Source organism: Carassius auratus, chromosome 17 (genome assembly GCF_003368295.1).
Source record: "Carassius auratus strain Wakin chromosome 17, ASM336829v1, whole genome shotgun sequence".
Classification (NCBI taxonomy): Eukaryota; Metazoa; Chordata; class Actinopteri; order Cypriniformes; family Cyprinidae; genus Carassius; species Carassius auratus.
The window spans coordinates 16259528-16276580 of record NC_039259.1 but is presented as its reverse complement, the minus strand read 5'-3'; the positions used below and the strand labels follow the sequence as shown (position 1 = coordinate 16276580).

General features: G+C 38.6%; 1 protein-coding gene across 1 annotated transcript in view; it reads left to right on the top strand.

Annotated features, from left to right (window-relative positions):
• Positions 1-17053, top strand: part of adck1 (aarF domain containing kinase 1) — a 99857-nt gene that overhangs the window by 54977 nt on the left and 27827 nt on the right. Inside the window, exon 7 of the mRNA XM_026286084.1 lies at positions 4051-4167. Coding sequence (XP_026141869.1) covers positions 4051-4167 — 117 coding nt within the window. The remainder of the gene's footprint in view (positions 1-4050; positions 4168-17053) is intronic.

Sequence of the window (17053 nt, the reverse complement as noted above, 5' to 3'; positions counted from 1 at the left end):
CTGTCAAAATGTTTGACAGCGGAGCACAAGCCGCCATGTCAGGAATAAATCCCCAGCTCTCTGCATCAGCCTCTCGCCCTGTAAAACAAGCGTGATTATACAGCAGTGGCGGTGCAGTGGAGTCGCAGGCAGTTCAGAGTGTTTTGCTGTTCCACAAGGCAGACACTGAACTGAAAAATGGCTCTGTTTATGTGGCGGTAACGGAGGAATTTTTTATCATTGACGTTCGTTTGATAAATAGAGCGGAGAAGAACTATACTGAAAGTGTGTCGCCGGAGGTGGTGGCAAAAGCCAGACCTTGGTATCAGGTGGAAGAAAATTATCAAAGAAAAAAAAAAAAACGTAAATCTTCCTCATTATCTAGAGAAAGTTTTTAATTAGTAGCGAGTTGGTAGAGCGATGCACCAGATAAGCAGTGATGTTCAGGAACAGGAAACTTTCGTATGGAAAAGGAAGGTCATCTAAACCATCAAGAAAGCCTGCTGCTTTGAGCTTTATGTGCAGATTATAGCTAATTCTGAGCATCTGGCATTATCCATCACAGAGAATCGTATTTTCTCTATGTCATTGTCTGGAAGTACAGATAGTGATTCCAGGGAACAAATTGGCAATTTTTGTAATGCTAATAATGCTTGTTCGCTCACAGTAGGGTCTATAACTGTTTTGCAGTGTTTAGATAATTACTGCTGTTTAATAAGTCAATTATAACTACTTCTCGCACTCATACTCCGATTTAGACATTTGAGCAAACTTATAAATCTTTGGTGCGTAATATGTGGCACTGGACCACAAAAACAGTCTTGGATCGGACAATATTTAGCCGAGATACAACTATTTAAAAATCAGAGGGTGAAAAAACAAAAACAAACAAACAACGAAATACTTAGAAAATCGAAAATGGGTTAAAGCAGTCGTTTTGACAGAAAATAATGAACACAAGATGAGGCTAGTTTTGATTAGCAGTTCGGCTGGTTTTGTTTCACAGACCCGGCAACCAGTGAAAGGTGAAAGAGGACCATGCCTTGGACTTTACTTGTTGGTTTCGTTATGTGGCACTGGCAGTCCATATTATTGTTATGTTTGCTGGCTTGGTTCCCACCCCCTTGTTTCTGTGTGTGTGTGTGTGTGTGTGTGTGTGTGTGTGTGTGTGTGTGTGTGTGTGTGTATATATATGCGTGTGTGTGTGTGTGTGTGTATGTATGTATGTATGTGTGTATATATATATTTATTTATTTATTTATTTATTTTTTTATTTTTTTTTCTTAAACCATCTTGACAACCCAGAGTTTGAAAACATGTGCCCTAGGAACAGCCATGCTTAAAAAAATAATCTGCTCTTTATCAACCACACTGCAACACTCTAAAACCATTTAGAACTCTCTAAAAACTGTATAGCAACCCTCTAACTGTTCATAACACCCAAGGAAACACATAGCATAAAACCACTCAACTCCCTAGCAGCCACATAGCAACACTCTAAAAACCACTCTGAACTAATCAAATGCTAATACAATACAACGACAACTACTTTGAAATGTTCTGAATATAATGTTTTTTTCTTGCCTGGTTCATAGAAGTTACAAAATATTGAATGTCTGAACTTGGGAATGGCATTGGGACATTTTCCTAATATTGTTTTGAAAATATCATGCAATATATGCAAGGTAATTTTCCATTGATTATCATAATATGATTCATTTGAAGCAGTTTAAAGATTCAGTCTTCCTAAACCCTTCCTTTCCATGAGCCTATTCCGCTCCGATTAGTCAGTTGGCCAAGTCTGTTGTGATTGGTCTAATACATACAGCACTGTCAGAAATGATACACCCATTGCCATAGTTCCATATTCTTAACACTCGATAGAAAATGTAACATCTATTATCTATCATACTTACAGGTTGTGATATGCCGCGTTTCCACCGAAATTACCCAGAACATTTGTACCAGGAACTTTTTTTCCCAGGAACTTTTTTCCCCCCAGACCTGTTGCTTTCTGCGTTTCCACCGTGGTGTAAAGTACCGGGAAGATTAGGCAAATAGACTGGTGACGTAGGTCTGCTCGCGTTTCTCAATACAAAGTACCGCTGATTTGAAAAAAAAAAAAAAAAAAAAAAAAAATTACGCTGATTTTGGACGTGCATCATCGGTAGTTAGTTCAGACTTTGTGCATTAGACTGGGGAGTGTGATGTCAGCGACGACGCGAATCCTGTAATTTTCCTCTCTGTATATTTACAATAAAACGAAATAGGATATAAAATACCACTGCCTCCTTTGGTTTTCATTTAAGCATAATAACAGCTGCAGAAATGTACTTAGTTCAGGGATATGTGTTTATGCAGCCATTACAATGAAACGAAATATTATATAAATTTGCCTTTTTTTATTTTCATTCTAACATATAGATAAATTGAATACAGACCAAAGAAAACCTGTTAGATTGACCCCGCAGCTGAATTATATTTTATGTTTAACCACTAAAGAGACATCAGAGCCAGCGGCACATATCAGAAGGTCTAGCCGAAGTGAGGCTGCTCTCTGCGGATACATGAGGACTGCGCTCCCGCTGATCGAGTGGAGCTCACCGTCTACGAGATTGGCGAAACACATTTTTAAATAGGCGCTGTCTTTATAAATAAACAACAGATTTGCGTTTGAAAGAACTACATTCTCGCCTGAAATACTTTAAAAATTTAATTTCATGACACAATAACAGTAATATTTGAAAATGATCCGAATAAATGGTGTTTGAACTCAACCAATGCTGCGTGAACTCAGATCGCTTTGGCTACTGCAATTTTCCCCTCAGTATATTTACAATAAAACGAAATAGGATTTAAAATACCACTGCCTCCTTTCGTTTTCATTTAAACATAATAACAGCTACAGAAATGTACTTAGTTCAGGGATATGTGTAACGTTATATACAGCCATTACAATGAAACGAAATATTATAGACTTGCCTTTTTTATTTTCATTTTAACATATAGATAAATTGAATGCAGACCAAAGAAAACCTGTTAGATTTACCCCGCAGCTGAATTATATTTTTATGTTTAACCACAAAAGAGACATCCGAGCCAGCGGCACATATCAGAAGGTCTAGCCAAAGTGAGGCTGCTCTCTGCGAGTACCTCAAGCGGATGCATGAGGACTGAGCTCCCGCTGATCGAGTGGAGCTCACCGTCTACGAGATCGGCGAAACACACATGTCTTTATAAATAAACCACAGATTTGACTTTTAAACAACTATATTCTCGCCTGAAATACTTTTAAAATTACATTTCATGACACAATAACAGTAATATTTTGAAAATGTTGATCCGAATAAATGGTGGTTAAACTCAACCAATGCTGCGTGAACTCAACCAGTCAGCATGTTTAGCGCCAAAGTCCCGCCCTCGAAAGTTCCTGAACTTTGAAAAACTTCCACCTCGCCAGCAGGGACTTTCTGAGGGGGATTTTTTTACCCGTAACTTTATTTAGTTCCTGGTTCCTGGTGTGGAAACACACCAAGTACCAGGCCAAAGTCCCTAGTTCCTGGGTAAAGTTCCTGCGGTGGAAACGCGGCTATACAGTGGAGCTAGCTGGTCCAAATAAACTTGGTACTGAGCCACCTTTCAGGAGCATGAATCCTGCAATATTAGAGAAGCAGTTGTCAGTAAATGATGGGAACTCAGAAGACAGCGTCTTCTTGACATAAAAAAGCTACAGTGTTTGGGGGCAGGGGCAAGTTGTTTTATGCCGACAATTGTAAACCATAGGTGAGTATTATGCAGATATGTTACCCTGTGACATGTACAGCTATGGAAATTATTTACATTATCTTGAGGACCCCCTCGAAAATGAGATGTTTTCTTCTCAAGGGGTTATCCTCCAATAAAATTAAATTCACACACAACTACACTTCATGAAAGTAAATATTCGAAATGGCATGATAGGGGCACTTTAAAATGATGCATATCTAATTTGGCTGGAACAACGGAAATAAGGCGTGGCACAGCTTACCCCACTTCTGTAAAAACTGACTTCTTTGTTTTATTTTCTGCCAGATCCCGAAGATTCACTGGGATCTTTCCACCAAGCGTATTCTAACCATGGACTTTGCGGAGGGCGGTCAGGTCAATGACCGAGAGTACATGAGGAAGCACAGCATCAATGTCAACGAGGTAAGAGAGACGCCCTTATCTCTGGGTAACTCTAAAACAGAGCACCACTTCCTCAGAAACACTCAGAACAGCAGCCCAACAAACGGCACTTGTTACAATTCCGCCACTCAAGATCGCTTAATCAGTCATTTCACCGTGCCGATGTAAATTTGAGCATGGAAAAGTGCTCGGGAATGCTAATGAAGCAGTCACGTTCCCTGCTACGTTTGATCCCATGTGTTCTGGAAGCTTTGAAGACGTTTCTCTTTTGCCCTGTTCCGTGAGGCTCTGACACCGCTGAATTGGAGGCTGCTTGGTTTGATGAATTATGCCTCTCAAATTTCATTTCATTTTTCTAGCCCTTAGCAGATGAGCACTAAATTAAATCAGGCTCTTTTTCATATTTATATCACAGACTGTTTTTCTGTCGTGGCTGCAATTTATTCTACTCCGCCGCTTTTGTCAGCACAAGGACTCGCCGCGAGAGCGAGCGCCTTTTTAATTTTGCACTTTCGTTAAGGTGACTCTGGTCTCAGGGTGAATGCAGTTGCACACAGAGGCTTCGGTCAGAATGGAGGCCCTACTGAGTGAGCTAATCTGTAGTTATGCAGGGCCAGGGGAAGACAGAGAGACGAATAAACTGAAGGATGCGACTTTTGTGAGGACTAGGCGATAGCGGAGAAGCAAATTCTAATGGACTATTGATTAAACCAGATTGATTATTGATTAAACCAGCGTCTGTTCACGTGGGGATATTTTACAACACTATTGCCAATGCATTATCATTTTCTTGTTAGAGTTATCACTTTGTCAGCTAGCTGGAAATAGTTTAAAAAAAATGATAAATGCATAAAAAGAGAATTATGTGAACTTCATTCCTCCTAACATGCAAATCACAAATTTTGCAATGCTTTCATCATTGCAATGCTCATGGGTGGGTGGTTTGACCAAAATCTTATATAACATTTTCCAAATGTTTATAACACAGTCTCTTGTACAATTGACAAATTTGGGCTGGAAATTCAGTCAAAAAAGAAAGAAAGTCTGTTTTGGGTAGTCTAGTGCATATTTAAAATATTTCATCCATTGATTATTTCATAAGTTCATAAATAGTCTTAGGTATGTTGCACAGAGCTTTGTTTACATTTGTTGAACACAATTATCAAGCTAACTGCCAAAAAAAAACACCTATTGAGCTGTTATGTAATATATATATATATATATATATATATATATATATATATACACACACACACACACACACACACACACACACACACACACACAATGTTGTATATTGTAATCTTTTGGGGACCGTTCAAAACCTTTGTCTTTCTCGTATTTGGGGACCGTTCAAAACCTATGTCTTTCTCGTATTAAAAAATATCAATTTTTGTCCATATAATGTCTGAACCCCAACATGTTCCAAATTTACACACTTAAAATTTACACAGTTACAATACACATCTCTAATCTCTTCAAAACACTTTCAATAAACATGGATGCTCCATCTTGTTCACTGAAATATCTCATCTTGTTGTTCACTATTTCAGTTATTTCACTAGCAGCTTCCTTCATCATATTCCCAGATTTGATGCATCGCTCATCCATGGAAGAGAGGGAAATATGGAAAGTGGGCAGCGTGATAGATGATGAGATGGTTAGAAACTCAAAAAGCGGAGAAAGACTACGGCCACTGAAAGCCGTGCAAGCGCACCGGCTTTTGTTAAATGACTAAATGGGATCATTTTAGCACCTGCTTTGTTTGTGTCACTCTGTCATTATATTTCCTCCGACCTGTTTTGTCTGTCTGAATTAATATGCACATTTGCTGCCAGTTTGTTTTGCAAAGCTCGCTGAGGCTTTAAACGGCAACCTTTCCTTATCGTTGTACACCCAGGCATCAGTGAGCCTGACAGACGGGTAAACACGGCCTGAAACCGGTCTCATAAGCCACCGAGCCGTGCTTAAAGGGCACGCACACCTTTGAAAGATGGAGGAGGGAACGGTCGGCGGGTGGATGGCACATCAAGCGTTTATCACACCCCCTCTCACTCGCACTTGCACGTACACACGAGTGCCATAACATTTATTTTCCTTTACGCGGTGTCACACAACCACTGCTTGGATTTATTATTTTTTTTCTGCCAAGCTGTTTTTCTTTTTCTTTGGAGATAGCGGACTGGGTTATGGGCGGCACTGATTAACTGATGTTCCCGGTACAGTGTGGCAAATGAAGATGTGTTTTAAAAGAAAATGCCGTACAAATTTTATGCAGAGCTTGAAAATGCAATCAAAGGGCTCGGTTCATCAGACTCATTTGGAGTGGAGCAATTTAGCGAACGCTTCCGCTTATATTTTCCCTCTCTCGTTTTAATGTGGCGTTGTGCATGCGTGCGTGTGCGCGTCTGCATCTGAGCACTTTTAAGAGGGTTTCAGAGGTTCGGGGGAATGAAAGTGATCGTGGTATTAGCAAGCGTGCCACGTGGCCGCTCAATGGGGCTTTGCTAAAGAGACGTTCTCCATTGGAACAGGTTGAAAAGGCAGTACAGCCCGCTTGCTTAAAAAGACACTTTATTTTGAAATTGCAGAGCTGTGGGGGGTTAGCAGAGCCGGTGGGAAACAGAGCTGGAGGCAGCATGAGGAAATGAGTCTGCTCTCTGGAAGGGCATCTTGAGCAGCGGGACCTGAAGTGAAGAGCATATTTTTGGTGCCTTAAACCGCACCCACAGTTAAGGTTTTGCGTGAAAAGCTTTACTTTATATTCAGAGAAATGAATCAGAAATGCATTTGAATGAAATATTTATGTATATACAGTAGAGAAGACACTTAAGCCACCCTTAAATTATATGGATATTTTTTTTTTTTTTTATGTTTTTAGTGAAATGTTAGTGGAACCATACTGAATACTGTAGTTCTGTGTATTATTACAGTTAAAATGTTAAAAATGTTAAAAGTCAAATATTTGTATCTTCTTATTAATGTTTCCATAATTTATTTTATTAGTTATAATATTATATTATACACAAATGTACACACACACACACACACATTGTCATTGTATTTCAGCTTTAACTGATGGATGCTGTACTTCCATTATCTGTCAGTTTGCATGTGTTTATCAATGAATCCATTCGAATAATAAACTGGGCACATGCTAATTTTATAAACTCTATTAAATTTCAGTTTGTTGGTTGGAAATCCTGGCAAATAGGGAAAGACCCTTTGGGAAATAAGCTGTGTGAAATTCCAATCAGTGTTAGATTTCATACTGTCATTGGATTTTTTGGCTCCCAAAACATATGTTGACAAATGTTAGAATGAGAAATTGGGGTGCTGAGCAGGGTTGTGTGTTCACATAGAGGACATCAGATGAACATTTTGTGTATAGATGGCTTCGATTGTATATATTTTTTTTTCTATAATGTAATTTCTTTTTGCTGAAAAAAGCACAGCTTAAAGAAACCTAGTAAAGTGCAAAATAACGTGGCTTTAACCTGTTAACTGTCACTCACGTTTTTGAAGATAGACTTGAATGTGCATGATACAAACATAAATTTGAATAATTCATGACTGAAAACATTTTGTAACATGATTTTGATGTACCATTTACGTGGTAATGCAATGTCTGATTTTAAAATGGGTTTTGAAGGATGAATTTTGAGATTTTATGTTTTCAAGTGATATATAACTTCTGATGATTTCTAAAATGTGATAGAGAAAAAGGCAACGAGGAAGTCTTTTTTTTAAACAAAGGTCAAAGCTCTTTTTGTAATGTAGATTTCTGAGGGTGCACTCTTGTCATAAAGTCATCTATTACTTTTCCTACATAATTTTTAACAAAAAATATTGGTAAAATATATATTTGGGAGTCTTAGACCTTTCCAACGATATATAGTTTGTCAAGATTAGATTAAATTTGATTGTAATATAGTATAGTCAACGTAGGCGTCCCGTATTCGGGACGGGGTGACATTTAACAGGTTAAGTAATTTCATCCATCAAGGTAAATTAGTCCTGTAGCTTCTTTAACTGACCTAAATGAGGTCAAGATCAGTCAGCTCACCTCCCTAGACACCCTCACTTCCCCTCAAGCTGTCAGTCATGGTGTAAATGCCCCATCACCCGGTTTTATCCTTTTTTGCTCTGTTTCTCTCTTGCGCAGAGGTCACAGGTTCATAATATCAGACAGAAGCTAAGTTTTGACAGTCTTTTCAAGTGACAGCAGCAGACTTTGAGTACCTGGCAGCTGACACGCATAATATATGCCGAGTCTGATCTTTAAAATCTTTATATTCTCAGAGGTTGAGAGTACATTATAGAATCGCCGCATGCAGAATGTTCCTCACAGATGCGACCAGAATAAGCGGTAATGATTAAAGTCAATGCTATATTAGCAGCATCACAGATGTTCCTGCCCTCCGTAACCTCCACCGCTCCTCCTGCAGTACTCATTAGCCGCCGATCTGCCTTTACAACGCTCACAAAAGTAAATAAAGCAAACAGTGTAGCCAAGCGCTTTATCTAGGCCGAATGCTGGCTCTGGCATTAGCCAATGATGATGAGAGTTATTAGACAGCTGATGAGATAGATACAGAACAAAATAAATGATGGAGTCTACCCCTGAAAATGGATAGAATTATTAACTGGCTCAGGCATCTGCGAGCCTCTGTGTGGGAGCTGGCGTGTAAGTAATCAAAAGATTGATGATGGCTGGAATGGACTTTTCTCTCTGTGTTCTGCAAACGTGCATGGAATGACGGGATGTTTTATTTTATTTTATTTTTACAATCCAGATGCAGCAAAAATTCTAATTGTAAGAAATGTTATTTGTATTGTGCATTAAGACATGGTTGTGGCTGTATTTGTAAATAAACACCTATTAGCAGGTAGCTAAGAGGGTGTAAACTAGTAACCAGTGTGTTTGTAGTGCGCCTGTGAGTGTGGCAAGTCAAATCCCATCTGGCCGATCCTCGTGGGTCAGGCAATGCGAGGAATTATCTCTATTAGCAGTGATTCCTACATCACAGAGAATTGAATGCTCTTTAAATAGCCACATGAGCCTTTGGGCTGCTGTGAGAGTCCTCCTCAGCCCAATGAGGTCTCAGGGAGGTCCTGGATCTGTTACAGAATCCATGCTGCTCTGAGAGAGACTGAGTCTGGAGGGTGAATCAACCCTGATAATGTTTTTGCCTTAAAATATTTGTAGTGTTCGTATTTCTCTTTACCCACTTATTTTCTGCCTCTTTTTTTTCTCTCTCTCAGAATATAGTATATGTATAGTAATATACTATATTCTGTGGCCTAACGGTTAGAGAGCCTGACTAGTTACCAGAAGGTTGCCGGTTCGAGTCTCGGTGCTGGCAGGATTTGAAGGCGCAGGGAGTTAATGAACAGCGCTCTCTTCCACCCTCAATACCCATGGCTGAAGTGCCCTTGAGCAAGGCACTGAACTCCCAGTTGCTCACCGGGCTCTGGATATATAGCTGCCCACTGCTCCGGGTGTGTGTTCATTCAGTGAGTGTGCACTTGGATGGGTTAAATGCAGAGCACCAATTCCGAGTATGGGTTACCATACTTGGCAAATGTCACAACTTTAATTTCATTCATTAATGATTTCTATTTTATTTTAATTTTGGCATTCGTTTTTAAAATGGATTGAAACATGACAGGAAATGCTGAGAAGAAGGGACAGGATGGAGTAACCACATGAGAGAGACTGAAATCTGTGTTGCTTACATGTGTTGTGTTGGCTTTGAGCTTTTTTTGTCATTTATAAGTGAATTTTGAGTAAAGATTATGTACAATGTATATACACTCACGTTGAAAAGTTTAAAATTTTGAAATTTTCATTTGTGGGTGAACTATCCCTTAACAACTATCCACTTGTTTACCAACAGCCTCACGAAAAGACTGTGAAGTTTTTAAAAGTTTTGTGTGCAATCAAGCTGCATTTATTTGATCAAAAACTGAAATATTATTACAATTTAAAATACAGTTTCAGAATATAATTGATTCCGGTGACGATAAAGCCAAATTTTTTGCAGCCTTTACTAGTCTTCAGATGTCCTTTAGAAATCATTGTAATACGATTTGGCATTTAAGAAACATTATACATTTTAAAAATATTTGTGCTGCTTAATGATTTTGTGGAAACTGTGATAATTTTTTCTGGATTTATTTTATTTATATTTTTATGAATAGAAAGTAAAAAAAAAAAAATCAGCATTTATTTGACATAAAAGTGATCTCTTTTGATCAATGGAATATTTTTGACAAATCATACATGTCTAAACTAGTGTGCAGTGATGCATAAAAATTGGTCTTTAAAAAAAGAATCAATTTGTGGTGGTGTAAACTGTGATAAGTTCTAAGTTAGTAAAAACTTGGCAAAAACAAACTTTGCTAAGAGGTGTGTTTTGCGGAATCATATAAACTACATTCACACAAGTGCGCTTTTCTTTATGATCCGACTGAGCCTGGCAGTGTGTGCGCATGTGTTGATATTATTTATGTGATTATTATGAAGTATGTAATGAGGAGGTGAAGACGCACAGCTGTCACACAGAGCAGAGCCAGCGCTGGAGTGAAGCCGCTTGTCAAGTGTTGCTCCTTCATTTCCAGCGCCTATTAAAATCCTCAAACTCGATTATATTCCTCGGAAGTTGAGTCCCCTTTGAGAGACGCTGTTGTGAGGCACGCTAAAATGATTCGGTTTGTCTCAAAGAGTCATTACCGCAATAATAAGTTGCGAAAGACTGTAATCTTCTGAATCAAACCAAATCTTTGACTGTTTGGAACCACTTCATGTTTGTTTTTTGTCTCCTCAGAAGTGTTTTAGGCTTACTGTTGGATCAGTTTGTGCTACATTGCCCTTGTTTTTGTGCTCGGTCAAGTGATGCAGTGGGTTTTATAAAGATGTGTTTGGACATACATGTGGTTAGCCTGGTAATACCAAATTCTGCCAATTCCCGTAAGCCAATCACATAACGTTTGGTTATGATGTGCGTTATGGGCCGGCTCAGCTGCCTCATACTTCTGCAGTAAACATAGCTATGCTGTGAAAACAAAACCATCAAACGAGTTTTTGACATTATCAAAGTCAATGTGATTGACTACATTGCTTAATGCAATAAAAACACATTGTAAAAAAATATGAGGGTGAGGGTAAATTTTCATTTGTGGGTGAACTATCCCTTAACAACTATCCACTTGTTTACCAACACCCTCACAAAAGGAGCCTGTGAAGTTTCTCCGCCATATTTCAGTGCGCGCTTGACGTCGTCCAATCAAACACAATAACTGTGACACTGACGTGTGACAGTGAAGAATGGTTCTCCAGCGGTCGTCTCCTGCTGCAACACACTTGAGCTCTCTCTTCACTGTCGCCCCTGTCCAACCCACCAGATAACAAATAGAAAAGACGTAATTAATTACCATAATTGAACGACGGCATCCCTTTGAGATCAACTGTTTGCGGTGCTGGTGACTCTTTCTCCCACTGGTCACTGATTAATGGGATGGAGGACTGTAAATGGCCTCTCAGTAATGCTCTGTGTTGTTATGCATTAGCGGCTTGTAATGGAGGACTTTTTTTTCCCAGCTCCGCCGCACTCTGCCTGTCAGACCGCTCGTCCTCTTTAAGGTGACTGTGAGTCGTGTTTCTACATGCCGACAGTGCTTGGCGCTGACAGTACAAAAAGCCTGCGCTGGCTTATCCTCCCGCTGAAAGGGACTTGTGGATAATGATACAGTGTATAATTGATATTATGAACGCATGCTTTTTTTCCTTTTTTTCCCCTCCCTTTGCAGAAGACAGTGTCAAGGTGCCGGAACGAGCCGTTCTCTGGCTCCGTTTATGTGTGCGTCGCGGTTGTCAGTATTTAGGTCAAACAGAGGCGTCCTAACAGGAAATCCCGACTGACAAGCGCAGCGGAGGTGAGATATTAAAGAAGACAGCTTGTCTTAGAGTGGATGACATGCTTGCAGATTGAAACAAACACTCCTTTCAGTACCTGACGCTCAGCCCGGGCCTTTAACTGAGCCCTGGAACTACACTCAACCATCGTAGTCGCACATAACGCTCAATCAGACCGGACCAGACGTCATAAATGTGTAGAGGACTACAAATGTACGGCATTTATTATGGCCATGTTGAGGCATTATTATTAGATTTTTTTGGTTGTTGTTGCCTTTTTTGTACCAGTAAGCAACTTCCTAGCAACCTCTCACAATACCTTCTTCAGAAAATATGAAATTTTAGCTACAAAAAGAAAGTGTTGAAATATAATTGTTTTTAAAGGGGCCATTTGAAATGAAAAATAAAAATAAAAACACGTGACTAATAATGGTTTTTATTTCAGTTTTAGTTATTTAATAGGGAAATGCTGCCTTGGCGACTAGAAATAAAAAATTTAATTAAATATTAAAAAAAACAAGTATATTATCTACATGTATTTTATTTAAAATAAAGAAAAAGTTTTGTTTAATGGTTTCAATTTGTTTCCATTTTAGTTTTGTTTGTTCCATAGTGTGTATTATAGTGACATGATGCCTGTAAATCCATGAATCCACTTGAAGCTTTTAAAACAATAGTTTTAGTTTGTTGTTCAGACAAATTAGTATAGAATTAGAATCGTCTATGTATTCATACCATGAAAATAGTTATTGCTTATTTTAAGTTTTATAAAAATAAGTTTTATCTGTATAATTAAAAAATATATAAATGTATTTTATTATTTTTAGCTATTTAATAAATAGTTGAAAGTATTCTGTTGCAAATCTCAAAATTAATATCCATTTTGTTTTATTTTTTTGTGTAATTATGATTACTTACTTGTTTTAATAAACAGAATAATTATTGACTGTATCAGCCAACATATTAATATTTATTGCATCCCTAGATGCATATTATATCTGAGCATTGTTTTCTATCCCAACTCCTTATTAAATTCTCAAAGCTTCTGTTCTCATCAAATTGTGGTGACTGGAGGTTGAAGAATACATAAATTCTAGAAAGGCCAGTTAGAGCTGCCGGTATTAAAAGCTTTTGTCATAGACATTTGTGTATGTTGTGTTGCAGGGTTGTGAAAGAGAGAGAATGATTATACCAGAAGCCCAGACCTTCTTATCTCCCTCACAGATCTGCCAATTCAGCCGCACATGTGCCAGCCACGGAGAGCGGCTCATTAGATTTAGTGCTGAACTCCGTTAAAAGCCTTTCTCTTTGTTTTGCCCTGTATTGATCAGCACAGGGCCAAGATTACAACAGGAAGGTTTAAATAAATCAGCTTTTTTAGAGTTAAATCCAATGACATTCGCTTTATATTGTCTCCATAAATAAGCAGATGTAATCAGCTCAGATGCCCAGGATGGAGAATGTGAGTGATAAGGATGTGTTTGGGGTTTTTGGTTGGACTTGGGACAAGGGTGAATAGTTGGTTGGTTATCCAGAAGTCATTTGGGGTTAGCCATTCCAGTTTTTAATACCCTATGCATTTTAGAACAACTATGATCTGAGCTTCATGTCATTATGGTTTCCTCCTCCTGTTTCGTGTGTCAGCTTGAAATCAAAATTGACACCGTTTACTGTCTTAATGCCTGTTCCAGGTCTAATTTTGCATGAAAAAGTAAAATATTTGCATGTAATTCTGCCTAGGAAAATACTTTATAATACCAAGATTATTGATTAACTCAAACTAAAAATAAATTAAAAGTGATAAAATGTTTACACATACACACACGCATACTAAACAAGCAACAAAATTTAATTGGAAGTTAAAAATTAGAAAATAAAAACTGATTCAAAGTAATATTCAAATGATAAAAACTATAATAGTCCTGAAGGATTTAATGAAATCATTTTCTATATTTGTACTCATCTATCTGGTTTCATTCAGAAATGTGAAAGATATAAAAAGGGGTTTTCATATCAATGCCGCAGTTCTTAAAAGAACCAATGGTTAAAAGAACCATTTTTTAAGAACTATCCGAAGAACCTTTTTCCATTTTAAAGAATCTTTTGTGCAATGGAAAGGTTCCACAGATGTAGAAATCTAATCATAGAAACATCCTGCCAATAAGAAACCTTTATTTTTAAGAGTGTCAGACAAAAAACAGCTTTCACTGTGTGAAATGTCTGTAACACTTCTTTTTTTCCAGACACTTAAAGAGAGAAAGTCTTTCAGATGTTTTTTTATCCCTCTCATCGTTCTGCACTGCCACAATGGCATGATATTCATTCGGCCGGCAGAAGAAGTCCATATGGAGCGTTTTTATTCGGTGTCAAGAGCCCCAGTAGGAGTAATTGCATCGGCCCTTCTGAAAAAAAATTCAATCTAGTGCGACGCGACAGGCAAGCTGTGTTCAGGTAATGCTCAGGTAGACATCATCCGCTCAGGCTGGCCTCGCAGGTAATAACACGTGCGCACGAATGCGCACAAAGACACCTTTCTCTCTCTCTCTCTCTCGTCTGCATCGTTCTGTCCCCAAAGAGAGCTTCTCTGGCAGGTGATTTCTTTGTGTCCTGTGACACGAACCACATCTTCAAACGAGTTCAAAAGGAAGGTGGGAGTCGTCTCACGCTTCCATCCGCTAGCTATTTTTAGCATGCTGTTGAAAGAAGCTGTCCCGTCCCTGATCTCTGGCCGGTTGGACCCCCCTTTGCAACATAGCAGCAGACGTATGAAGACGGCATCCTTCTAAACCACCGACTCCAGCATTAAAGGAATCCTTTGCTGAGTCATTCCACATGTTCGTGTGATCGGTTCACCAGCCCCCCTTCTGCTGAAACTTCAAACACACGTCAGACACACATTCATTTGGTATGTGTACGTGTTGGCCGCTGGCAGGAATGCCCCCCTTTTTTCCCCTCAGCTTCTTTGATATGCAGTGCTGGTGAAGTTGTCAGAGCAGCCTGGACCCTCGTCGTCTCCCCACGGATGGCACGCTGATGCTGCCAGGGAAACGGACTCATCAGTTTGGTGAAATGGGACAGAAAATATGATTTATTCTCTGCATGCACTCACTTCTACCCCAGCGGAAGAAGACAGCGGAGAGGGATCCTGGAAAGTCAGCAGAGAGGCATGGAGAGAACAGGAATTGGAGGATAGACAGGACCTTTATTTGCAATGCTGCAAGCTAATTTTGCACTTCATTGACGCATTCTTTAATCATTGGCAAATATTTGTTGTAGCAATGGCCTCCCTCCAACATTTGGGGTTAACGGGGCACAGTGACCTTATACGGTTCCTGATTTTCTGGCTATTTCCTCAATGGATGAAATTGATCATTTTGGCATTTTGTTTTTCTTTCTGTGAGATATTGATTACATTTTTGCACTGTTTTTAAAGTGAAATGATGACACTGGTCATTTTAAATGCAAAAGGTTATTTTTTTAACCTTTACATAATTTCACATATTTTAAAAATGATACGCATATTAGAATGATTTCAGGTAGGATCAAGAAGATTAAGATTGACACTGAAGGTTGGAGAAATGGCTGCTGAAAATTCACCTTTGCCATTACAGGAATAAATTATATTTTAAAATATATTAAATTAGAAAACTGATACTTTAGAGTGTAATAATATTTCACAATATTAAGTGTTTTTTTGTGTGTGTGTGTCAATGAAGTAAGGCCTTGGTGAGCATAAGAGACTTTTGACCTTTTGAGATGTGACTGCCAGAAAATACCAAAAATTTGTAATATATGAATGTATAAGTTTGAACACATTTAAACAATAACTGGATCTTTTAATGGCAGAAAAGTGTAGGCAACTCTACTTTTCTTAGTGGCAAATGGCATAAAATGGCAAATTTGTAGTTTTGTTTTTTTTTTTTTTTTTTTTTTTTTTTTGCATGGGCAGAACATGAGCTGCAAGCTGCATTTGTTGCCACCTTTTTGTTTGTTTGTAGCAACAGATATAAGACATTACACATTTGTTCACAATCAGATAAGTCCACCAAGCAATGACCTATAAAACTACTCACTTCACCTTTAAACAGCCTCACCCACTTTCGCTTTTCTTGCATCAAGTTCACTTTGGTCCACACAACTCCTTTTAATCTGCCTTTTGCATACCCTTCGCAACGCGCCCTGCCTTGGGGATATTCGTCTGCGTCTTCCCTCCAAGGGCACTGTTGATGAGCTTTTCATCTGCTGCATCCTAAAGTGTTTATTAGCATACTAAAACTCCTCTTGCTGTCTATGCATGCCCAATCAGGCCTTTAGGGGTCCTCTGCCATCCCAGAATGCTTTGCTTTTAGTATAGTGATTATTATTGTAAGCTTTGGGTTACTTAGGTGTCTGACTGTCTGACCTTTCAGCATTCTTTACGCACTTTAGTGAATATTGATACTTTGTTTTGTTTTTTGCACAAATAACAGGGGCTAATCTGTTGATTTTGAAGTATGGTGAAGTTTATCAAGAGAGAGTTTTAAAGAATTTTTTTAAATTAAAATTCCGTCATTTACTCACCCTAAAGATGTTCCAAACCTGTGGCTACCTTCAACAGTTGACTTCCATAGTATGGAAAAAATACTATGGAAGTCAATGGCTACCATCAACTGTTTGGTTACCAGCATTCTTCAAAATGTCCTTTACTGTGTTCTATAGGAGAAAGAAACTCATACAGGTTTGGAACAAGTGAAGGGTGAGCTTTTAAAATTTAAGGTGAACTATCCCTTTAAGAATAAACAGTTTTACAACTGTTTTTATTTTTGCAACTTTTTAATTAATTAATGATCTGCAATCTCTGTTTTGATATACCACCAGTGTTGACTACGACTGTCTGTTCTCATAAGAGCCTCTGTTTGGACATTCATACAGCTCAGAGCAGCGGCTCTTGTGTCTGAGTCACACCACACTGTCATTGTTTTACATTTTGGATGGCATAATGGATTTAGA